The sequence below is a fragment of the Nicotiana tabacum genome, chromosome 11, assembly GCF_000715075.1.
Source record: "Nicotiana tabacum cultivar K326 chromosome 11, ASM71507v2, whole genome shotgun sequence".
Taxonomy (NCBI): Eukaryota; Viridiplantae; Streptophyta; class Magnoliopsida; order Solanales; family Solanaceae; genus Nicotiana; species Nicotiana tabacum.
The window spans coordinates 12856138-12882830 of record NC_134090.1 but is presented as its reverse complement, the minus strand read 5'-3'; the positions used below and the strand labels follow the sequence as shown (position 1 = coordinate 12882830).

Genomic DNA, 26693 nt, shown 5'->3' with positions numbered 1-26693 from the left:
GATGTCTTTGCTCGACAATCAACTGTGGTATAACAAGCTGCCAACCAGTCCATGTCCATGATAGCATCAAAATTCAACATCTCTAGCTCAACTAGATCGGCTGAGGTCTAACGACCACAAACTGATATCGTACAATCTCGGTAAACGCGTCTAGCGATAATCGATCCACCGACCGGTGTAGATACCGCAAAAGGATCACTTGTATTTCAGGCACTATACCAAATTTCCTCACGACAAATGGGGTAATACATGATAAAGTAGATCACGGGTCTATCAAGGCATAAACATCGTGAGAACAAATGGTCAACATACCTGTCACAATGTCTGGTGAGGACTCTTGGTCCGTTCGACCTGCTAGCGCATAGATACGATTCTGGTTACCACCTGAGCTGGACCCTCTACCTTTGCCTCGACCTCTACCAGCCGAAGATTGAGACTCGCGCCCTGAAGGATGCACGGACATAGCTGATCTTGTTACTGAATTCGCTGGTTGCGCCATACCCCCAGAATCTCTATTTGGGAAATCTCGCATCATATGCCCTGGACGTCCACATGTATAACAAGCATCGGAACCGGCTCGACATTAGCCCAAGTGTCCTCTACCGCAGATGGCACACCACGGCGGGAATGGCCATGTTTGCCCCGAACATCGCTGTCGCTGCAAACCTGATGCCTGAGAGCTTTCACCTGGTCCTGGCTGAGTATAGCGGTCATACCTGTAACCCTGTAGCTGAGGTGGCGGAGGTCTAGGTGGCCGTTCGAAGTACTGGGGCCTGTAACTACCCTGAGACTGCTCTTGAGATCTGGTAAATCTCATCCTCTTTCGCTGCCCTAACTCAGTCCTCTCCGTACCCTGCTACCGACGCCTACCCCTTTCTATATTCTGGGCAAATGCTTGAATCCGGGAGATATCCATACTATCCTGTAACGCAGCGGTGGCACATGCCTCGGTCAACTCTGGGGCCAACCCTGTTATAAACCAATGGATCTTGTCTTGTATAGTAGCAACTATGGATGGTGCATATCTGGCCAATTAGTCAAAATGGAGACTATACTCTCGAACACTCATATTGCCCTGATTGAGGGCTAGAAACTGATCGAGTCGGGCCTATCGGATCTCTCGCGGTAAGTACTGGTCAAGGATGGCATCTGAAAAATTCTCCCAAATAGCAGGAGGTGCATCACGTCCCCTGGATCTTTCCCATCCCTCGTACCAAAGGATGGCTATATCTCGAAGTCGAAAAGCTGCTAGCTCAACTGCCTCTTTCTCCGTAGCATGCATAACCCAAAAGATCCTATAAAGTTGATCTATGAAATCCTGCGGGTCCTCCCTCTAATCTGTCCCCGTGAACTCTGGGGGATTCAAAGCAATAAACTTTCGAACATTTGAAATCCCAGATCCCTCAGAAGGTCCTGCACTAGCGGATGCCCTAGCCTGTTATTGGGTAGCTACCAATTGTGCCAACAAATGCATCGCACTTCGCAAGTCCTGATCTAATGGAAGCGGAGGGGGAACTAGATGTGCGATCTCCCTAGGAATCTCCTCATGTGGCGGAGGAGCCGGTAATTGCTGGGTAGGGGTCTCTCCCTCGGACTCCGATTGGGCCCCATCTGCTGCGGGAACCCTGCTAGTCCCCTCACCTACTGTTGTTTCTCTCCTCTGGCTAGTCGTAGTCTTCCTAGTTACCATCATATGTGCATGCACACGTCAACATATAAGTTTTACTCAAATTTCCTATAACTCAGTGCTACAGCACGATTTAGATTTGAAAGAAGGGTAACCAACTCCTAAATGCCCTATAGTCCCCTGCTTATATAATGTGGTGCACCACACATCTATAAACAAAATCCTACTAGACACGACTTGTAGATTCCCTAGGACAGAACTACTCTGATACCACTTTTGTCACGCCCCGAGCCTGGGGGCGAGACCGACACCCAGTGCCTCATCTATCCTTGCATACCACTTGCGACTAAGAGACTCTGAACATATAATGACATACTTTGGCCATGGGCCACATTGCAAGATAATGTGCGATGCAAAATATAAAACTGAATAGAAACTAACACTGACTAAAAGTCAACATAAAGCTAGGCCGGCAAGGCCGTCATAATTAGTACAACTGACAAGCCAACAAAATATACGTACAACACCTACAAGCCCAACATACTGCACTAACTGACAGGATATATCTATAAGCCTCTATTGATAGATGTACGGTGATCGGAACAGGGCCCCGACCTACTCTTAACCCGTCTACATATATGCACAAGATGTATACCAGACTGCTAGACCCGACAACTCCGAAAGACGGGGAGCTTACCGATAAGGCTGAACTCGGGCAAACACCTATTGAGGAGGTCTACCCGTCTGTATGTCCGAACCTGCACGCATGAAATGCAGTGCCCCCAGAAAGGGACGTCAGTAAGAAAAAATGTACCGAGTATATAAGGCAGTATATTAAAAGCTGAAACTGAACTGATAACTTGAACATATGCTTAGCTGCTGATACTGACTCAATTCTCTCAATATAATAAGTAAAATAATTGTTCGGCCTTATAAGGCTCGGTATATATATATATATATATATATATATATATATATATATATATAACTGCTCTGCCGTAGTAGGCTCACTCATATGCATTCGGTCATACTAGGCTCTGTATCTCGGCCAACTGGGCTCGCTCATAGGAGCTCAGCCACAGTAGGCTCGGTGTATAACTTACCATCTGATCAGAGGTTTCCCAATAGGGGCTTACCCATCGATTATAGCTCGATGGTAATGAAAATACTTTAATACTGTATATATAAACTCTCTGCTCTCTTGACTGGAAGAAGGAAATACTCAATTGAATATGAAGTCCCGATAAGGAGAATATTGTAACTAACAAAACTAGAAAAATATACGTAATTTGCGAGACTAGCAAACTATACGTAAATTCCGGAATATGAATTTTTCTTTATGCCTCGTTATCAAACTTGTGTAATGACGAGATCATGCAAAATGAAATAAGGGCTTAGCCTTAACCTACTCGGAGTAGGAAAAATCCGCATGATATTGTTGGAAAAAGTTACACCATACTCCCTTAGAACCGCAAGATTTTACGTTGCTAAAATTCTAAAAAATCTTCATTGAACTGTTGAAGATTTACGATGCTACAAGATAATCACGTTACTTCCTGATCAAAATCTGATTTTTGGAGTGTCTTTTGAGAATGAAATTTAAGAGTGTCCACCGTTTCCTCCTAAGTTAATGCATTCCTAAGAGTTTCAAGAATGATTCACGTTTTTGGTTTGGTATTGAAACTTTTGGAATGAGTTTGCAAGGTTTGCTCTTAAATGTTTTGAGGTGGAGGTGTCTTGCTACTAATTTACGAAGATGACACCTAATGTTTTGTGAGGATGAGTCACTTACATTATTAGTGGTTTGCTGCCACTTGGGGTGGGGAGGGGTTTTTATTTAATCTTTGTCACTTATTAGGTAATTAGGTAACGTCCCGTTACCCGGTAATTAATCAATTACCCGTATAATTAAAAATTATCTCAAATTACTTAAAATTCTACTTATTTTTAATATACTTTATACATCATATTATCACGGTCATATGGTACCTTGTATGGCACTAGTTCATAAATATCGGGTAGTATCGCTCGGCCCATATTTTATCCCAAATCGACAACCTTCAACAAAACTTATTTTCTTTTATTCGTGAACCTTTATTCTTCATTGCCCTTACTTATTGCTTGTTATAAATAGCATAAATATGTTAATCTCAAGATAATCTCATCCCCGAGTCTACGTCAATGAACTGAAGACGAAATTTTAACGTACGAAAAAACCGAGACGTAAGAGAGAAAGAGAGAGAGAGAGAGAGAGAGAGAGAGAGAGAGAGTTTAGTACTCCCTCCGGTCCAAAATAACTGATTTTTTGGTTGTTTTCACACATATTAAGAAAGTCACCTTTTAACATTAATTAGCAATGAAATTGACCATATTAACCTTTACTATCTCTTCACATAAACACTCATAACACATACTCCAACATTAATTACTCCAAGGATAAGGTAGAAAAAAAATAATTAATTCATTCTTGAAATCTAAAAAAATCACTTATTTTGGACCACAAGAAAAAAGTCAAAAAATCACTTATTTTGGATCGGAAGGAGTAATAAAGATGTGTATGCATATCGTGTATTCAGAGTTGACATAATCACAAGGGGTGAGCAGTTTTCTCTCCAATTCAATTTTGAGGTATATTGGTAATATATACTTGATTTTATTGCACTTAATCTTCAGCTCTATTTTGCTCTTTCTTTTTCCTGTCTGCATTAAGTATTCTTTGGTATGAAATGAAAGTTATAGTAAATATATTCCCTACGAAAAGCAATAAGCAAAAGAGGAAAAGAAGATACAAGTATAAAGCTAAACCGATTTCTAATTCTGGAGATAATTTTTTCGAGTAAACGTATATGATTGTTAAAATGGAAATAATCAAAACATTGGTACCAAATAAAGGAATAAAGTTTGTCCATTATATTAAAGGAATAAGTAGGCAATTAGCAGCTTGCGATGCACTTGCTAATTCTTTATTTAAATTGAAAGAAGTTCAAGCATACTTCTCCTTTCGTGGAAAGTAAAGGTATTTATTATCTACGCTTAAAAGAGAAAGCAAAAGGAAAGTCAATAATAGCAAAGAAATGAAGCTTTCAAAAACAAGTTCTCCAATTTCTAAACCTTGGGATGCCAGTCTGTAAATTCTAATCATTGGAGAATAGTCCAATTTCTCAACGTTAGGATGCCAATTTTTAACTTAAAATCATAATTCATATATTGACAAAAGACGAGTTGATTTCACATTTCGACATATTCCGCCATCACATCATGGGAAGGCACTGAAGATATACGTCACTTTTGTGAAAATATTTGCAAGAATTTTGAAAAACTGTGACGTTAATCCCTCATAAAAATTGATTGAAAAGTGCTTTGTGAGAGAGAGAGAGAGAACAGTAGCTATGCTCTATTGCTACTAGTACTTTATTTATTATCTTGACTTCACGGGACAAATTTACAGAGAATGTGCATATGCATAAAAGCAGGGGCGGCCGGGCGTATCTACCTAGTCGTCAATTCGGCATTTTTTTTTTAAAAATAAATATGTTCATATCTATGAAAAATGAGTTATATAGTCAACTCTCTCTATAACAGCCTCATATGTTCCTACTCCCTCCGTTTCAATTTATGTGAACCTATTTTTTTTTAGTCTGTAGCAAAAAGAATAACTTATTTCCTTATTTGGAAACAATTTACCTTTACAGAATGATTTATAGCCACACAAAATATATGTGCCTCATTTTACACCATAAGATCAAAAGTCTTCTCTCTTTCTTAAACTCCGTGCCCAGTCAAATGGGTTCACATAAATTGAAACGGAGGGAGTATATTTTTTGACTTTTATAGTGAAGGACTGTTATACACCTATAACAACATTTGCTGTTTAAATATTTTTTTGATTGCTATAGATAAAAATTATCCAAAAATTAATTATTTTTTCTTTTTTAATGTTACATATAAAAGATAAGAAAAATATTCAAATTTAAAAAAATCTTAAAATATATGCATATTTCACTAGTTAAATATTGGAGAAAGCTAATACATTATTTATAAATTCATAACTAAATATATGAAGATTTAAACTCTAAGGCAGACATTTTAAAACTACCTACAAAAATAAATTCTTTCAAGATTGATGGAAGAACTTTGTAATTGTACTTGTTTCGTAGATTTCATTCTCTTACTAGCGATATAACGCGCGAACTGGCGAAAATTCGTGCCCAAATTTTCAGCAAAAAAATATCCAATAGTTTTTCCTTGAAGACAATCTAAGAGCTTAACAATTAAATTTTCTATCTAAATATTTTTTCGAATTTGTCCAATTAAAAAAATATCATGTGCAAATCTTCAAATTTTATAGTATTTTATGCAAGATAGAAATTTTATTTAATGGAAAAGATTGTGTGCATATTTTTAGAGGGCAAAATACATAAACGACCCCTTTGAGTTGTCCTTAACGGTCAGCCAGACACCTCAATTGACCAGTTTATCATTTTAACACTTCTCCACTAAAGTGCGACCTCGTGAACCTTTCACGCTAACATGGCAAAGTGTGTGCTTTATATTTAATTTTAAGCGTGATAAACCCTCAAAATTAAGGTTTCCTCTTTTTTCTTTAAAATTTAACTTTATTTTATGCGGGTCCCATTGGATTTTTAATTTTTCACACATTAATTTCACTTTCTTCCCAAAATATTTCATCTTCCAAAGTAAAAGTTAAAGCAATAGAAATGCTTTAAAAAGATGAATTGGAGGAGAAATTTTAAGAGATTTTAATTTGTTTTTGTTATAAAATATAACCCAAAATAACAATATAGAACAAGCAAAACAAACTAAGAGATATAGACATAAAAAGTGAAGAAAATATGTCATGGAATATGTCATTGAACATACAAAATATGTCATTGAATATGTCATTAAGCATTTCAGATGAAGATCATGGAAGAAGAGTAGACATCCACCATAATGTGATATTTATCATAACACTCCCCCTTGGATGTCCAAAGATAATGTGTCTCGTTAAAACCTTATTAGGAAAAAAAAAACTCTATGAAAAAAAAATCCTACTGAAGGAAAAAGAGTACACATGTTTAGAAATACGTCTTTTGGTTGCCTCGTTAAAAACCTTGCAAGGAAAACCCAGTGGGACAAAACCTTGTAAGAGAAAAAGAGTACAACGCGTATTAACTCCCCCTGATGAGAGCATCAACTCACATCTTTGAGTCTTCGCATCCCAATTTTGTACACCAGTTTCTTGAAGGTTGATGTTGGTAGAGATTTGGTGAACAAATCAGCCAAATTATCATTTGAACGAATTTGTTGCACATTGATATCACCATTCTTTTGAAGATCATGTGTAAAAAATAACTTTGCGGAAATGTGCTTTGTCCCATCTCCTTTTATGAATCCTCCATTCAATTGGGTTATGCATGCTGCATTGTCTTCATACAAAATTGTGAGTAGTTTTTCACACTTCAAACCACATTTGTCTTGGATAAGATGTATTATAGACCTCAACCAAATACATTCTCGACTTGCTTCATGAATAGCAATTATCTCAGCATGATTAAAAGAAATAGCCACGATTGATTGTTTAGTCGATCGCCAAGATATGGCAGTGCCGCCACATGTAAACACATAACCTGTTTGAGATCAAGCCTTATGCGGGTCAGATAAATACCCAGCATCGGCATAACCAACAAGATCGGGATTGCAATCATTGCCATAAAATAAGCCCATATCGGCAGTCCCTTTTAGATATCGCAATATGTGTTTGATCTCATTCCAGTGTCTCCTTGTAGGAGCAGAGCTATATCTTGCTAAGACATTAACCGAAAAAGTTATGTCAGGCCTTGTAGTGTTAGCAAGATACATTAGTGCACCAATTGCACTAAGATATGGTATTTCAGGACCAAGAAGCTCTTCATTCTTTTCTTGAGGTCGAAACGGGTCCTTATTCACATCAAGTGATCGAACAATCATCGGAGTACTTAATGGATGTGCTCCATCCATGTAAAACCGTTTCAATACCTTTTTAATGTAGGCAGATTGATGAACAAAAATCCCATTTGTCAAATGTTCAATTTGCAAACCGAGACATAATTTTGTCTTTCCGAGATCTTTCATCTCGAATTCCTTCTTTAAATAATCAGTTGCCTTTTGGAGTTCTGTAAGAGTTCCAATAAGGTTTATGTAATCAACATATACGGCAAGTACAATAAATTCCTATGTTGTTTTCTTTATAAAAACACATGGACAAATGACATTATTTATATAACCCTCCTTTAATAAATAATCACTAAGACGGTTATACCACATTCTTCCTGATTGCTTTAGACCATACAAAGATCTTTGCAATTTGATTGAAAATGTTTTCCGGGAATTTGAATTCTGTGCGTTAGGCATTTTAAATCCCTCGGGAATTTTCATGTATATCTCATTATCAAGTGAACTGTAAAGGTAGCCTATAACTACATCCATTAAATGCATGTCAAGTTTTTCATGGACAGCAAAACTAATGAGATAACGGAATGTTATAGCATCCATAACAGGAGAATATGTCTCTTCATGATCGACACCAGGCCTTTGTGAAAATCCTTGTGCAACAAGGCGTGTCTTATATCTTTGTACCTCATTTTTCTCATTCCTTTTGCGTACAAAGACCCATTTGTAGCCAACAGGCTTAACACCATTAGGTGTTTGGACTACATGCCCAAAAACTTCACGTTTTGCAAGTGAACTTAACTCTAATTGGATTGCTTCTTGCCATTTTGGCCAATCAAGTCTTTGTCGACATTCTCCAACAGATTGAGGTTCAAGATCCTCACTTTCTTGCATAATGCTAGATGCAACATTATATGCAAAGATGTAATCTGCCACTATATCCATTCGATTCAAATTTGTCTCAATATCGATTGGATTTATTGATAGTTCCTTATTATCTTGAGTCTCAGGCTCATTGATTTCCTCATGAATCTCAGGATTGGTTAAATCGTGAATTTCTTTATGAGACTCTTTCGTAGTGTCATCTTGATCATTTCTTTTTCTTTTTCTAGGATTTCGATCCTTAGAACCTAATGGTCTGCCACGTTTTAGGCGTGCTTTTGACTCATTAGCTATGACACAAGAAGATTGTCCAATAGGAACATCAATACGGATTGGAACATTCTCTGCAGGGATATGTGATTCTGTTATCCTTTTCAAATCCGTAAATGCATCTGGCATTTGATTTGCTATTTTCTGCAAATGGATAATCTTTTGCACCTCTGTGTCACAAATAGATGCACGTGGATCAAGATGAGACAATGATGTATTTTTCCACAAAATTTCACGTTTTGTTTCACTAATTTCTCCCCCTAATTTTGGGAAAAAATGCCTCATCGAATCGACAATCTGCAAAAAGAGCAGTGAACAAATCTCCCGTTAATGTTTCAAGGTAACGAATAATGAAGGGTGATTCAAACCCAACATATATTCCTAACCTTCTTTGGGGACCCATCTTGGTGCGATATGGGGGTGCTACAGGCACATATGCAGTGCATCCAAAAATTCTTAGATGAGATATATTAGGTTCATGGCCCAAAACTAATTGCAATGGGGAATATTTGTGATAATTTGTCGGTCTGAGACGAATTAGCATTGCTGCATGTAAAATGGCGTGACCCCAAACAGAAGTGGGCAACTTTATTTTCATGAGTAACGGCCTTGCTATCAATTGCACATGTTTAATTAAAGATTCTGCAAGGCCATTTTGAGTGTAAACATGAGCTACAGGATGTTCCACTTTTATCCCAATTGATAAGCAATAATCATTAAATGCTTGGGATGAAAACTCAGCAGCATTATCAAGTCTAATAGACTTAATTGGATTATCGGAAAATTGTGCCCGTAATCGGATTATTTGTGCCATTAATTTTGCAAACGCGAGGTTGCGAGATGATAATAGGCATACATGAGACCATCTAGAGGATGCATCTATTAAGACCATAAAATATCTAAACGACCCACTAGGTGGGTGAATAGGTCCACAAATGTCCCCTTGTATACGTTCTAAAAACGCAGGGGGCTCAATCCCAACCTTTATTGGTGATGGTCTTATAATTAACTTGCCTTGATAACAAGAAGTGCAAGAAAATTCATTATTTAAAAGAATTTTCAAATTCTTTAATGGATGTCCATTTGAGTTTTCTATGATTCGTCTCATCATAATTGATCCAGGATGGCCCAATCGATCATGCCAAAGTACAAAAGTATTGTAAGCAGTAACCTTTTGATTTAAGGTAGAATGTGCCTCAATTGCACTAATTTTTGTCCAATACAGGCCACAAGATAAAGATGGGAACTTCTCAATAATTCTTTTCTGGCCAGAGACATTCTTGGTAACGATGAGATATTTCATATTATTCTCATCTATTGTCTCAATATGAAATCCATTTTTGCGGATATCTTTAAAACTCAACAAGTTCCTCTTGGACTTGGAGGAGAACATTGCATTCTCAATGATAATGACTGTTCTCATAGGCAGAGTTATAGTAGCTCTTCCAGAGGCTTCAATTAGATTACTACTACCAGAAATTGTAGTAATATCTGCCTTATACATACTTAAATGAGAGAAATATTTCTTCTCTTTGAATATTGTATGTGTCGTACATGAATCAATTAAGCAAATATTTTTATAATTGAACTTTGATCCAAGTTTACTTTGAAAGATATCCATATTTGCTTCTCATAGATTGACATACAAAAGAAGTATATGAATAAATATTAGTATTTTTAGAGAAAAATGGAAAAGAAATAAAGTTAAACCAATAATTCAATAGTAGCCTTTAATGCATTTAATTACGCAAAAAATAATACAAGTACACATATGACTAATACAACTACAACAAATTTATTTACAAGTATAAATTATTTGCATTTTCCTACACATTGTATGAAACATAATTGATCTGTGTAAGAAAAGAACATACTCATAAAAAAAATTGAGGGTGAAGTAACAAAAGTTGTTCCAGGGTGCTTGTAAACCTTTTCTTAAAGAGAATTAAAGCAATGTATAGGAAAGTTAAAATCGTTAAAAGATCACTGAGACTAGAATACTAATAATAGGATATTACTCATTGTTTGTGAAATTTATAAAATTTCGGAAATAAAAATATTCTTAAGAACTACATAAGAAGAATTATAGAGTGCAATAAAAATTACGAGATGTTTATTCATTACATACTACGAGCATAAAAATTAAATTATTCAATTATCTCTAACCACAAATCCATCACCGATCAAGTGGTTTATTTTTTCATCAGGGTGCTCAAAAAAATCTGCCACATCCAAGTGGGTGATGTCAAATTCATTATCATAGACAAGATTGGCTTCAGAGCCTTTATTCTTCAGATATGCTTGATAAAGTTCAACCAAATGTTTTGGTATGCGACAAATTTTTGCCCAATGCCATTTTCCACCGCAACGATAACATTTAGTTTCTGAACCCTCTGTATTTCGCTTCTCATCTTTACCTTTCCATTTTTGGAAGTTATTTTTCGGTGGAGGATGATTAACACCAGGAAAATTTCTTCCTTGGACATGGCCACGACCACGAGCGCGACCACGAATATGGCCACGACCTTTTTCACGATTAGCATAATGGGAATACACCTCATCCTCTTTAGGCAATGGTGTAGACTCAGTAGGTCGATTTTCATGATTTCTCATAAGCAATTCATTGTTTCGTTCAGCCACAAGTAGAAGAGAAATCAACTGAGAGTACTTTGTGAAGCCTTTCTCTCGGTACTGCTGTTGTAAGACCATATTGGAAGCATGAAACGTTGTAAACGTTTTTTCAAGCATATCATAGTCACTGATATTATCTCCACAGAGTTTCAATTTGGAAGTAATTCTAAACATAGCAGAATTATATTCAGAAACAGACTTAAAGTCTTGGAGCCTAAGATGAGCCCAATCATATCGTGCTTGTGGAAGAGTGACCAACTTTAAGTTGTCATATCTTTCCTTTAAACCATTCCACAAAACAAATGGATCTATCACTGAGAGATATTCAATTTTCAACCATTCATCAAGGTGATGGCGCAAGAAAATCAAGGCCTTAGCACAGTCTTGTGTAGATGTTTTATCTTTATCTCTAATGGCTTCTCCAAGACCCATTGCATCTAAATGGATTTCAGCATCCAATACCCATGTCATATAGTTCTTGCCCGAAATTTCAAGGGCAACGAACTTTCTTTTCATAATATCAGACATTTAAAAAAGAAATACAAATTTGAGAAAAATTATACCTTAATTTTCTCAAAGATCTTCTTGAGATGGTAGAGCCTCATGCTGATAACGTGTTATAAAATATAACCCAAAATAACAATATAGAACAAGCAAAACAAACTAAGAGATATACATAGAAAGAGAAAGAGAGATTCTTATTTCTTCTTCAATTGTGTGTATTTTCCTATCTATTACAAGGCCTTTATATATGCATAAAAAGTGAAGAAAATATGTCATGGAATATGTCATTGAACATACAAAATATGTCATTGAATATGTCATTAAGCATTTGAGATGAAGATCATGGAAGAAGAGTAGACATCCACCATAATGTGATATTTATCATAACAGTTTTGGTTTTTTCTTTTCTTTAATTTTTTTTTTTGTTAATTATAATTGTCAAATATTTTATTATAATATACATGTGTCATTCTTTAATCGGTTCATTTAATATGTCATTAGCGAGTGTCATTCACGCATATGGTTTATCGGACTCGGATGTTCACGAGATACACTTATTAGCCACTTGAAGTGTTAAAATGGTAAACGGGTCAATTGAGGTGTCCGTGTGATCATTGAGCACAACTTAAAGGGGTCGTTTATGTATTTCGCCTTTTTAGAATTATTATTATTAGTAATTCTAAAATTCTATATGGTTGTTATAGATGGGTAATTCTACAAAGAGCGTACTGCTATAAATATGATTGTTGTTGTATAGGCAAAAGATGTTATAGAATAGTAAAATATAACTTAAAAAATTAATTCTGAGAAAAACTTGACTTTTAAAGTGAATGCCTGTTATATAAAGATGTTATACACAGGCCTGACTGCATATGTAAAGTGGCACCCGGATTACACAAATGACATATGGGTGCCATGGTTCAGACGTTGCTTTTGAAGTCTCTAATGTACCGCACAGTGCTGGGCTCAATTCTAAATCCCTCCATCTTGTAAAAATAGCACGGTATAGCCAGTTTTTGGATTGGTCATTCAAAAATAGCCAACGTTTACGAAGTCAATGAACTCCAGCATAATATACTGGAGTTCGGTTCTCCTGTGTATGAACTCCAGCATATTATGTTGAACCAGTATATTTTGCTGACTCCAGTATAATATACTGGAGACTGGAACACCGGTGCTCCAAACTTCAGGATATTATACTGGACAATTGTACTTGCTGGAACTCCAGTATATTATGCTGGAGTTCTAGTGTACTTATGCTGGAGATCATATTATGCTGGAGTTCCAGCATACTTATCCTGGAACTCCAGTATAATATGCTGGAGTTCAAGCATACTTATGCTGGAACTCCAGTATAATATACTGGCATATTTTTCGAGTTTTGAACAGTGTTTTCGCTCATATTTATCTTTACATGAAAATGGCTAAATTTCAATTACTTTTGAAACTGGACTATTTTTGAACGACCAATTGTAAATCTAGCTATTTTTGAATTTCTCCCTCCATCTTCTTCCCTTTTTTAAATTTCTTTACATTAGCCTTCATTTTGCTTACTATAATTATACTTTTCCATAAGCAATTTCTTTCGTAATTTTAGAATTCTAAGTACTATATACTTTCTCTCTTTCTAGTGATACAATATCAATTTATATATTGGAGTACAATTGGAGCAGTATCATTTGTTGACTTTTGAAAAAAATGTCCTGACAAATAGAGGTTTTAAGTTTTCTTCCTCGTTTGAGGCTTCTGCTGGTCATCTTTACCAGCTCTATCTCCTCTTTGATTCTCATATATTGATAACTTTAAAATTTTGGCTTTGAAAATGTTTGTCATATAACGCAACAATTAAATGGAAAAAATTAACCCAAAAATAATGATCAATTAATCAAATCAAACAAAGATTATATACTACTCCGTAATTAAGCTACTCTTTAAGAAAATTTTCTAATTGCAGGCGTATTTTCATGAAATAATTTTTTATGTACTTTTATCTAGAAAAATAGTAAATCAAGCGTTAAAAAGTTAAACTAAAATCGAATATATTTGCCTTTTTATAATATGGATATATGTATATACCTACCCACTAGCCAGAAAGACCGACTAGGAAAAATGGATGAACGAATAGTTATATATATATATATATATATATATATATATATAAAATATAGTTGCACCCGCAATATTCAAATCCTGGATTTGCCTCTGATAAAAGTCATACACTACTAGCAGGAGCGTAAGACAATACTTTGCTTGCAATTCGTGACATACGTCATAATAATGCCTGGGTTATGAACTAAATACTATACAAAAACGGATGATACAGATCATCTGGAACTCCAATATTATCGACTATGGTTCCTGAAACCCTCATTTCATGAGACAAAAAAGAACTATAGTAAATTCTCACATAGTGCCTATCTGGAGGATGAAAAGAATCTTAGCATACTGATGTTAAATATCAAGGGAATGACCCAAAATCCTATACATACCAACCAGCCAAAGATGTTTCTCCAGTAATAATCCTGTCACATTAACTTCAGGGATCAATAGAGATACTCTTGAGCACATCACGATTCATTATCTATCACGTAGTTTGAATTTCCTAGAATCTACTTTAGCTCATATACACAGGAAGGGTTAGGATCAATCTCACATCCCAGTTAAACTTGCTATGGTCCTGCCTTGAAACTACACACATAATCACCGTTGTAAACAAATGTACAAGGTTGGCACCTAGGAGGTTTTTAAGGCTATGGAAATCCTACACAAATATAATGATATCACTGGCAAATGCCTACATCCATTGACAAAAGACAAGAGTCTTGCATGTGGGCTTCAGCCAAATACATGATCGGGATGCTAAGATAATATTATTGAATATTTAATTAGGAATATAGAGTAGGTTGTGCCAAATACTTTTAGGTATAAACCTGATTTGTCTAAAGGCATCATCAATTTAAATGGGATCAAATAGCAGACCTAAAGTTTGGCCAGGGCATATTAGTAAATGACACAGGTCTTAACACCTTCTCTGAAACCACCCATCAAAGACGCTGAAACATATCAACTAAATATTGAAAGTCCGCTATGTATCAACCTGTCTGACAACTGAGACTGCAAATGTAATCATTATATTGCAGATATCATTCAACAGGGCAAAAAAGTGCCAGGAGAGTGCGTACCTGTAATACCTAACGTGGAAGAAGGGGTTCTTTCTCATCAGGTCCAACGCGATGGCTAGCCTGTAAAATGTCGTAAAAGATGAGAGGAATACATGCATGCATAATCTTCTGAAAAAACAAGAAAACAGGTCTTTGCAAGTTGATCAGAGTCTTACATCTTCATTTGCTCCAGCGGCCATATTTATGAAGGATCCATCCTTTGACCTGTAGAGATCAAGCACTCAAATTTTTTTCCAACGAAGAAGCACCAGAATGATGATATCAAATGTGTAGTAAGATTAGGCAACAGAAAGACTAAAGACATAGCACAACTTGCATCAAAGTGATAACTATGATTTTCTGTCAAACCTGTATAGTTAATAAGACCATATATTAGATAAATAATAGTTTAATGGAAAGTACAAAAAATTGAACCAGAAAAAGCAATTGTTTCATATTGACTCCGTCTGATTCCATGTCCACTCAAAATAAATCATTAACCCTCTCTGCTCTTGGAACAAGGACCCTGAGGAAATTCCCCATTTTACTTTCATAATTCAGAGAATAGTATTAGAAAGGCACCAAGGTAGCGTGAAAAAAGGTGAGGCTCAATGCCTCTAGTACATCAAGTCATGCATCAACATAGTGGGTAATACTCTTGATAGTGGCCCAAAAACTGATAACAAACAAAAAGAGCTCTTGATCTTATCAATAGGGATTCTCACTCAAATGCTCTCCTCTTTCTTCCTTTTCCTTTTCCAATTCTGAACTGGGGGGTATTCCCTATTTTAAAGTTTTTGACATGAAAACTCCTTTTTTTCCGTGCTTGCCAATTACTTACATTTCGTAAGTTTTGCTAGCAGTCACCAAAAGATTTCCCGTTTGAAAAAAGTTGGATCCTTCCTCTCATTTTAATATATCTTGTGAAGACAGCCACAAAGTTGAGGTGTCATTCAGTCATGCACTTCTTCATCACTTGTTTTACTTTCTAGATACAATTAAGTTTCATTAGTTGAACTTGTCGTAAAGGCTTACAATATGGCAAGTGGACCATTTATGAGAAAGTAAAAAAAAAAACAGTAATAATTTGGATATAAATTTAAGATTGCAAAGCTTTTTCTCTTTTGGGGGGATAAAGAGCTCATGAAATTTCATACTCTTGCATCTTTTTGATGCCTTTTAATACAACAATTTTATTTCATCAAAAAAAGCTCATGAAATTTCAAGGGCTCCATATCTAAGTAAAACTACCCAATTAGCTCACTTGGCTGCATGAAAAATATCTATACCTTTTGTGATAGTGAAAGGTAGAGGTCTGCCATTGGCCCTCCAAGATTCATCCGGTTGCAACTAGCATACTAAAGGAACTAAAACTTTCTAAACATCTGAATCCCAGATAGTCTCACACCAGATCAAGTGGTATACGCCATCATAGTGTACAGAACTTGCACATTTCCAATACTTTAATGTCTGCAAACATATAGATATGTCTACATTGTAACCTGGGTCCAGTATCTCCCATACTCTTGGGGTTTGACACTACCGACTCCTAAGAATGATAAATACTTGGTCCAAAACAATCTAAAGGGCAAATCTAGACATAAGCATCTCACAAACCCGTAGATATAAGACGTTGTAAGGTAACCCTGATCTCTCCTCTATATCAATTTTGCTTTCACAAAGTTGAAACATGAAAAAAGAGTGCACCTGTAGTTTTTCTGAGAATCCATTTCCAAACTATCGTTTTGTGTCTCATCCTTGACCTTTGCAAGAGGTGAAAAGAACTGAAAAGTTGAAGCTTGACGTGAGTCCAAGAAAAAAATTGATCATGCCACTCAAAATTGATAACAGCACCCAAATATAACCTGATGCATCGAGATAAACACAATAGAGATTCCTAAAATAAAGTTCATTGTAAGGGTATGTCCAAACAGAACAGCAGATGCTATTCCAGTAAAAATAGTGGCAACAGTTGATGAATACTTCTTCAGAATTGTATCTGCAAATGAAAAATTGAAGCTATGATTAGTTAATGCATTTAATTAGTAAAATTTACAAGACAATACAAACAACTTGGAAAAATGAAATCTGCATGTCACTCACTACCAGATTGGACCTACCTTTTTTGATAAGGAGATTGGACCTACCTTGTAAGAACTAGTATCTAAATTCAATAGCACATACTCAAAAATTGAGACGGCCCATTTTTGGAGTGCAGAAATTGGCCAAATTTAAGGAGAAAAAAGCTCAAGTCCCACATACAACAGAATTTTAAACACCAAAACTTTTTATGGAATAGAAATGGATGGTTATATGGGATGTAAACATGATGCATCTTGTCGACTCGGGAAGCCAAATAAGTGAGAGAGGCCTCACCTGCATACTTGAAGAAAAACGAAGACAGGATTCCCTGAGCTGCATTGTTGCATATCAAAAACATTGTTGCTCGTGAGTGTCCCCGTAAGATATCCAAACTGTCAGGTCCTAAAGGGCATTTGGGACAGAATTTTAACCACGAGTAAAGGAAGAAATTAAGTTTTGTGCATTAACCAACAATTTAGAAGTACGTCCTCAACAATGGTAGAGGTGGACTGATACACCATAACCATTTTAGCCAAAGCCAAAAAGACTTGGGAAGTATAAGCAAGTTTGCATCCTGCAATGGATGGTATTTCATCTAATAGTCCCAGAAACAAGATTTCCCATTCATACCTTTGAAAATGGCAGTTCCAAGTATGCCTAGGAAGTTGAAGATCGCACCATATCCGTACAAAAACAAATTCTGCAAAGAGCAGTTCAGTTGTTTGCATGTATCATTTATAAAGTCATAAACACCCATTAAGCAAAGCCACACCTAGAAGTTAGAAGCACCTCACTACTTGGAGCATCTAGATTATCAAACTATTAGCTTGTAAAATTACATCAAGCAAAGATACTGCTCAGAAAAACCTGATTATTAGCAAATCCGTAAGTCATAACAGTTCTAGGTGATGGTTCAAACTGACACTGAAGTAACTATGGGAAACGAAAGAAGAAGAAGCTAAGGAGGAGAAGATGTCTATGGTTTTTCCTGGGAACCAGTTGAATGAAGTCGAACTCACTGCAGCATTTTAAAGCATTTTTGGAGTGATCAGCAGTAAAAGTTCACCTGAAGATAAATGCTAGTCTCGAATTGGCTCTTCAAAGCATATTCATTGTAGACAGAAGCCAGTGAAGGAACAGTGACCTGAATTATTATATTGCATCAGTTTCTATACATTAAATTAGGCAACCAGGTGAAAAGTCGAGAAAATATGGCATTAAGGTTTTGTCCAGTACAAGTGGCACTATTTGTGAACCATGTATATTCTCTTAGGACCCCCACAGAAAAAAAAAAGAAAGAAAGGGAATATGCATGAACATGGAACATTGCAAACTGATGCCCAGATCCCCAATGTGAAGTGATTCTTGAAAGCAGTAGCACTCAAAGCTAGAATATCTGATGGATCACCCAAGCTTAGAATGTGCGTAGTCATTAAGAATTATCTTCATATTCATACTTACGAAAATCATGGTATACAAATATGCGCCTGTTGTCACTGGAAGACCCAAAGCTGTTGTACCTTCCGGCAAAGTGCGCAGCTGATTCACACTGATGCCAATAAGCAATAGTGCAAGAGCCTCCCACTGTGACCAATTACTTTAGACAGTCATAGATAGCTAACATTTTTTCAGGCTACAAGAAGTATAAAGACAGCATGGCCGAAATCTAAATATCAACTAAATACAGGTGACCATAGTTAATAAACAAACCTCTGTTTTCTTAACCGACCTGAATTATGGAAAAACGACGTTTCATAATCATCTTTAACAAGATTGCAATTACCAAAACCTGTAGGTTTGACGAAATAAAAAAGCAAAATTATCACCAACAGAAACTTCAAGAAAATAAATCTACCAGCAGAAGAAAAGGAAAGATGTGGTACAAGTATGTTAAGAAATAAGTGAATCCTAAGATTAGGCATCACAAGCAGTCAAGCACTCAGGCAGTAATCACAAAATCCTTGGATACAAGCCGCAATTAAATGACTAGCCAGCTCACCACCTAATCCCAACTACAACACTTGATGTGCGCCCATCGACTCCAGCTTTGTGGGGCTGGATTACCATGGCAACCCATGCTTGTGAATTGGACAGGCTGCCTGATGGATCATCCAAGGTACAGTTGGCCTGGGCACTCCGATATCCCAAAGAAAATAAGTACTAAACAGTTCACTACCATCCAAAGAGAAACAAGCAAAACCGTATATCTTCCACTAAATCCTGAGGACATATGTGGAATATTTAACACCTACAGTAAATCCTTCCAAATTTCAATCTCCGTACATTTTAACTGTGGTTCCAAAACTACTGTAGAATTCTCACGTGAAGTTGAAAGCTCTGACAGTGTCAGCAATAACTATAAGCAAATGGATACCTTCAAGTTACTCAGCATCTTTACAGTAGCAGGGTTAAAATATAACTGCACGAAGAACAACAGTGTCATTAGGAAGTGCGAGAGGATAGTTTTACCCCAATAACATGCACCAAAACTGCAAAACTTCAGGACTAGACAAGAAAGTTCATCAGGTAAAAAGCGCGTAAGATAAAAGTACAAAGGTAAGAGGACATGAATTCCTGAATTCCAGTAGTTTAACATAAGATTTTGAAGAAAATAGTCACAATAGATACAGAATGTCAGAAATCCAGAAGGTTATACATTTCCACTTGAAGTGACAACCAAATCTCTTCATGCCAAAGTTCTCAACTTTCAGGGAAGATACTCAAATTACTTTCTGATCTAAAACAAGAAAAGAGGTTATAAAAAAAATATTCCTTTTTTTAAATATAAAAAAAAAATCTTCTTGTAATGTACATTTGAGTAATATGTACAGAGATCTATAAGTTGGAAAGCACATGACATTCCTTAATAATATTAGAATTGCACACTACTGGAAACAAAATATCTAAGATAATGGTCATATCGATCAGTTATGCCTCCACCCCAAGCTAGTTGAGGTTGGGTATATTAATCCCTCTCTATAACCCATTCCGTTTTATTCGTTCCCATCTAAGATAAGGGCAGTAAGTCCATGAGAATATGATAAGCCTCTCATGAAACCTCTTAATACTACAGATCCAAGTGAGGAACCACAAAAAAATATTTACCTGCATAATAAACTTCAGGTAGTTATTAATAGCATAAAGCAGAGCTGGAACAGCCAGAAGCACATTGTTCCGAGCAGCCTGAAATTAATAAAGGAAAATGGTTCGTATCAAAAGTTGCCATGAACATACTTTCCTATAATTCTTAACATCGCACTTGTGTCCTAAGAGGTAGAGGAAGTCAGAGAAAGAACTTCTGAAAAGTTGGAAGCATTAATTTCAATGTTCAGATTGGCCTAAGTTTTAAAGAACCAAACACATTCGCACTGATTAATTAGAAAGAATTAACTTGGTGAAATGAAAACCTATTATTTTTCCTCTGTGGCCAGATAGGTTCCCACCTGTTACGAGGTGGCTTCATAACCTACTTAATTTGCCTGTTTATCTTAAGTATCATTGCCACATTTTCATAAAGGTAAGTAATAAAATTGGTATTGGCAATGTAGACGCAAAAATAATAGACTCATATGTTTAATTATGACTAATATATTGTTTAATTAAGTGATTATGTAAGATTAGCGGGATCTCTAGACATCTCATTGCTGTCTTTTTGCATCATAATTTGTATTAATGTGAAGTGAATATTTAAGATTAGTTGCTAAAATATATAAGCATAAAATGGATTTCACATTAAAAAATGACTTAAAAAGCCAAGACTAACGTGAAGAGCTTTGGGATTCCAGATTGACAACAGTAATATTTTCTTCGTACTCTTATCCCACTCTGTGCTGAATAATACAAAATTGTGGAATGGGTAATGGAGATAAATGGCTCCAGTTAAAACCGGCTTACCATTTTGGCACCTTAAAATTTTAATCTCATTCATAGAGTCTTATAAATGTAGCTTCTCCCTTACATATGTTCTAACAGAAAAAAGATCCCCTTCATATGGAAGAGCCTCCATATGATATGAGAGGACAGGAGTAATTGGGCAAAGAAAGAATCGACTGCATAATGGGAAGAAAATTTCTAAATAAACTAAGCTATCGTCCAAATATCAACCAGATTAGGTATATTCTTTTGCATACGTGAAAACACACATCTGAGTGGAAACATTGTTCTATTTTTTGACACAACTTCACAAGAAACTTTTATATCTATATAAGCCTAGTGAAATCACTTTGAGTATTAACAAGTCTTACCTGGAACAATGTGGAGAAAGAGAGAAGAGACTTCTCACCAGCCTTCTGGCCTCGAGCCTTCAAATGATACAAGAGATAGAGACATTTTAGAACAAGTGAATAGTTGTACCAACTACCAAGGTATCAAGAAATTAATAACAAATTATGATGCATATGAGCAATATCCAGTAGAGAATTTTGTTATATTGAAAAAGAAGAGAAGAAGCTCATAGAAAAATTGAAGGTGTAGAAGGTTATAGAATAAGTTAAGCAATGGAGAGACAAAGCATACCTGTAAGCATAGCATTACTACTGCAAATGCAACTTTTGCTAACTCAGTCAAGAAATTAACACTAATGGGACTAAATTCGAATTTGCCGTCAACTTTTGACATATATACAAGTATAGGCTGCAACAAAAGAAAGAAAAGAAAATATTTTTTATTCAATATACCTACATAACAAAATCGAGAATACTTACATGAAGAAACCCGTAAATGTTTCAGTATCACACAGTTCTAAATAATGACTACTCTAATACACCTTCTTCTTTAAATAAATACAAATTCGCAATAATTCAATATGTGAATATTAACATGGAAAAAGTAAGGACATCAAAAGCTCAAGGCCATACCGACTACCACCCCTTACTAAAAGAGGATATTCAGACTGCGAAGTACTCTTATTGGCCAAAGTCTCTGTTAACCAGTATTTCTCGTGGAAAGCATTTAAAATCATGCACACATAGGCAAAACTCAAAAATGAAAATTAGGCTTACCATCAATTTCTTTTGAGCCAGTTTACTTTCTAGAATCCAAGCTGACTCGGTTTTATTACTACCAATAGTTTTGCACAATTTAGCAAATTATACAAGAATTCTAGAATAATAAAAATTACCCCAATCAAGCGAAAAACCAGCAGAAGTAAACATCACGATAAACGACCCTTGTAGTCAAAGAAAGAACATGGTAGGCCAAAATATCCGATTCAATATAATCCAGCTCCTTCATCCTACCCTTTATTAGCTCCCGAATTTCTCAATGGTTTGTTCCGAATATGGGACCTCACAATGCTAAAACAGAGAGCTCTTGGAACTACAGAATCATACAGAAAAAGTTAGGCTTCCCAATCAATCCCAACATGCCTCGGAATCACTAATATCATTCTAAACTAAGAACCTTAGGGCTGTGATAAAACAACAAAGGTAAGAAATAAGAATACCTCACTTTTTCCAGCTCATACAATTTGCTTCGTATCAGTTCACTTTCAACATGCATAATTTATTCAAAAAATTCAAAAAAAAAAACTCGAGCTGATTATTTCTAGTTTCTAGCTTCATAGTTGAAGAGTAAGAAGTGCCAATACCTGTAAACCGACCAACACGCAATCACCGACAACCAAAAAAACATTGAAAGCGCGTGTTTTCAACGACACATCAGTGCGATGATGATCGTAAGCTTTAGAAACCGTTCTCGTGTTAGGCGAAACTCCTAATTTCGAGTGGCAAACACTGCATTCCGCCATTCCATTCATCTCGAACTTATTATTGCGTAAATGCGCGTATTATTTATAGCTGTAATTTTCTAGCTAATCGATCGATCAGTGAAGAAATTAGGTTTGGATTTTGATTTTTGATTTTTGTTTTGTTGGATCAGAATTTTTTTGATGAATTCAATTGAGGAGATGAGATAAAAGAGCAGTGTATTTGAAAAGAAAATGGAGTCTTTTGCCGTGCATTGGTTGAAATTTTGAGGGGCACTTCTGATATATTTGAAATGACTTAATTGCCCACGGTCTTTTACGCCGATGCAAGCGGGACTGAAGAGGGTAATATTGTCTTTAGGAGAGTAGGGAAATAAGTAACCGTATTAAATTAATGCGAGGTATACTGATGTAGAAATGTCAGAATGGTCTCTTGAATTTGAGGGTAGATTCAAAGCAGTGGAAGCAAAGAAGGCGGCTTACCTAAGGTTAGTAGGGAGCACTGACGAGGAGGAGAAGAGAGAGAACAGTCAAAGGTATAAGGTAGCTAGGAAGGAGGCGAAGATGGCAGTGACGGAGGCTAAGACGACAGCTTTTGCTCGTCTGTATGAGGAACTAAGGAACAAAGGTGGGGAGAAGAAGTTATTCCGACTCGCTAAGGCGAGAGAGAGGACAACTCGGGATCTGGACCAAGTGAGGTGCATAAAAGATGATGACGGCAAAGTTTTGATGGGAGATGACCAGATTAAGAGGAGGTGGCAGACCTATTTTCATAAACTTCTAAGTGAAGAAGGGGATCAGGATACTATACTTGGGGAATCGAGGAATGCCGATAGTCACCATGAAGTAAGTAATTGTAGGGACATTGAGATCGATGAAGTCATGGAGGCAATGCGTAAGATGAGAAGGGGCAGAGCTACCGGGCCAAACGAAATTCCGGTTGAACTGTGGAGGTGTGTGGGTAGAGCAGGCTTGGAATGGCTTACTGCATTGTTTAGTGTTATATTCAAGACTAAGAGAATGCCTGAAGAGTGGAGGTGGAGTACAATGGTCCCGCTGTATAAGAACAAAGGTGATGTCCAGAGCTGTAACAACTATAGGGGCATCAAATTATTAAGTCATACCATGAAAGTTTGGGAGAGAGTGGTAGAAATGAGAGTGCGAAGGACGGTGTCTATTTCAGACAACCAGTTCGGGTTCATGCCGGGACGATCTACCACAGAAGCTATCCACCTTATTAGGAGGATGGCGGAACAGTACAGAGATAAGAAGAAGGATCTCCACATTGTGTTTATTGATCTGGAGAAAGCGTACGATAAGGTGCCTAGGAAGGTCTTGTGGAGTTGCTTAGAGGATAAAGGGGTCCCGAGTAACTATATTAGGGTGATTAAAGACATGTATGAGGGAGCTAAGACTCGGGTTAGGACAGTAGGAGGCGACTCTGAACAGTTTCCAGTTATTACGGGGTTGCACCAAGGGTCTGCGCTCAGCCCATTCCTATTTGCCCTGGTAATGGATGCACTGACTCATCATATTCAAGGGGAGGTTCCATGGTGCATGCTATTTGCTGATGACATTATTCTAATTGACGAGATAAGAGGTGGCGTCAACAAGAGGCTAGAGATTTGGAGACATGCTCTTGAGTCGAAAGGTTTCAAGTTGAGTAGGATGAAGACGAAATACCTCGAGTGCAAATTTGGAGTTGAGCCGACGGAAGCGGGAGTTGAAGTGAGTCTTGACTCTCAAGTCATTCCCAAGAGAGGTAGTTTCAAGTACCTTGGATCGGTTATGCAGGGGATCGGGGATATTGACGAGGATGTCACACACCGTATAGGGGTGGGTTGGATGAAGTGGAGGTTAGCGTCGGGAGTCTTGTGTGACAAGAAAGTGCCACCGTTACTAAAAGGTAAGTTTTATAGAGCAGTGGTTAGGCCTGCCATGTTGTATGGAACTGAATGTTGGCCGGTAAAGAACTCACACATCCAGAAGATGAAAGTAGCAGAGATGAGGATGTTGAGGTGGATGTGCGGGCATACAAGGATGGATAAGATTAGGAATGAAGATATTCGAGAGAAGGTGGGTGTGGCCCCTATGGAGGATAAGATGCGGGAAGTAAGACTCAGATGGTTCGGGCACATTCAGAGGAGGAGCACTGATGCACCGGTGAGGAGGTGTGAACGACTGGCTGTAGTGGGCACGCGGAGAGGTAGAGGAAGACCTAAGAAGTATTGGGGAGAGGTGATCAGACAGGACATGGCGCGACTTAGGATTACTGAGGACATGGCCCTTGATAGGGAATTATGGAGGTCGAGCATTAAGGTTGTAGGTTAGGGGAGAGTGAATATTTCTACAGCGCAATAGAGGGAGACTATCCAGTTAGGAGTTAGACTAGGAATGTCATTGGTCGTCTATTGATGCATGGCTTTCCCTTCTAGTTGTACTATACCAGCCATCTATTTCGTATTTCGTATTTCGTATTTTGTATCCTGTATTCCATATTTCGTATCGCTTATATATTGTTGTTGTTTTGTTGTTATTTTTATTACGCATTTCTATGGTACTAATATATCATCTCCTATTGCTTTTTTGAGCCGAGGGTCTCCTGGAAACAGCCTCTCTACCCTTCGGGGTAGGGGTAAGGTCTGCGTACATATTACCCTCCCCAGACCCCACTTGTGGGATTATACTGGGTCGTTGTTGTTGTTGTTGTTATTCAAAGTAGTCCCTTAAATATCTTCTGAGCAGTTTTGGTCCTTTAGGTTTACCAAAATTTAACACATTTGATATCCTTCAAATGTTTAACAAACTTTATCCATTAGATTTAAAGAGTTGTGGGATAAAAAAAATTAAAGGGAACTCGTGCTTCATCTCCAGGCTTAGTGGTATTTTTTCACCTGAGACAAATTCTCTAACTCTGAAGGATTGTCTTCCATTTTTTTTTTTTGTTTACATATAGTTTTATCTTTTAGAAATATATAGAAGTACAACTCTCATTTTAAAATTGCAACCTATACTGAAGTTGGAGAAAAGGATAAAAATAATCCGTTATGTTTGAGGGTAGCTTCAAAATAGCCCCTTAAATATGCACTAAGCAGTTAGCGGCAACTCATATTTATACAAGTATAATTTTTGTAGTTTATGTTATTTCTTTGTCTATTTCTAGAGTCTAGTGTAGCCTTTTGAGGTGTAATTTCTGCTATTTTAGTATCTTTTTGGTTTCTAGTGCAGTTTTTTGTGTTTGTAATTTTTAGGATTCAGACGTGACTTTCCCAACATTTAAGGTTAAATCTTCTTTTTTTCCACCGTTTCTATCAAACCTAACAAATATGATTGTTAAATATCAAGTATATTTTTAATGTTCTTGATTAAAAACTTAATGAAAAAATTACAGTATTGTTGAATCTTGGCTGCTCAGAGAGGAAGTTCTTTATTTAGATTAACACTGTTTAGAATTATTAGATTAAAACTCCAATCTTAGTTTTTATCTTGGTCAATACATAAGTGTCCCCGTAAAATTATCAGCCATTTCCATTGTTTTACATCATTATGCACCAACAAGGAAAATGAATGAAAACCAACGAGGGTCGTAGTGGAGTGGTAAGTGTGATTCAATCTGTATTGCTGTAAAATCAATAAAACAATAAACTTTCTGAAAAATAGAAACAGAAAATTAGTAGAACTAGTTAGTCAAAATAAATTCTAAAAATAATATAGGAATAAATCGAGCCCACTGAATACACAGTGTGTCCTTAAGGAAATTATTCCCCTCAAATACTCGAGGTTATGGAATATATCCTCCAACGATAGAACGATTTAACTCACCAGCGTATTGATACCAAAAATTCTGGTGATCGGCGAACCACTCAATGGTGATAAAACACACTGGAAATATTGTGCAGAA

The 26693-nt window shown here is 36.6% G+C and overlaps 2 protein-coding genes across 11 annotated transcripts in view; both read right to left on the bottom strand.

Annotated features, from left to right (window-relative positions):
- LOC107827497 (CMP-sialic acid transporter 5) overlaps positions 1–23033 on the bottom strand; it is a 31317-nt gene extending 8284 nt beyond the window's left edge. Inside the window, exons 1-16 of one of the 10 annotated variants that reach the window (XM_016654673.2) lie at positions 22676–23033; positions 21604–21720; positions 21333–21389; positions 20194–20271; positions 19463–19507; positions 18818–18877; positions 18550–18672; positions 18155–18232; positions 17719–17788; positions 17383–17490; positions 16872–17005; positions 16714–16790; positions 15183–15231; positions 15028–15087; positions 14335–14367; positions 14026–14203 (exon numbers count right to left, since the gene is read on the bottom strand). In XM_016654673.2, the coding sequence (XP_016510159.1) occupies positions 15037–15087; positions 15183–15231; positions 16714–16790; positions 16872–17005; positions 17383–17490; positions 17719–17788; positions 18155–18232; positions 18550–18672; positions 18818–18877; positions 19463–19507; positions 20194–20271; positions 21333–21389; positions 21604–21720; positions 22676–22843 (1215 nt within the window). In that variant the 5' untranslated portion in view covers positions 22844–23033 and the 3' untranslated portion in view covers positions 14026–14203; positions 14335–14367; positions 15028–15036. Of the gene's footprint in view, positions 1–2164; positions 2386–14025; positions 14368–14696; positions 14960–15027; positions 15088–15182; positions 15232–16713; positions 16791–16871; positions 17006–17382; positions 17491–17718; positions 17789–18154; positions 18233–18549; positions 18673–18817; positions 18878–19462; positions 19508–20193; positions 20272–21332; positions 21390–21603; positions 21721–22207; positions 22405–22531; positions 22655–22675 lie in introns of those variants that run through there. The other 9 variants (XM_075224796.1, XM_075224797.1, XM_016654687.2 and 6 more) reach the window with 9 other exon arrangements.
- On the bottom strand, positions 10862–11419 carry LOC142165738 (uncharacterized). The gene has a single exon (XM_075224102.1). It carries the CDS (start codon positions 11417–11419, stop codon positions 10862–10864), a length of 558 nt encoding a protein of 185 aa, XP_075080203.1.
- Positions 23034–26693: the final 3660 nt, after the last annotated feature.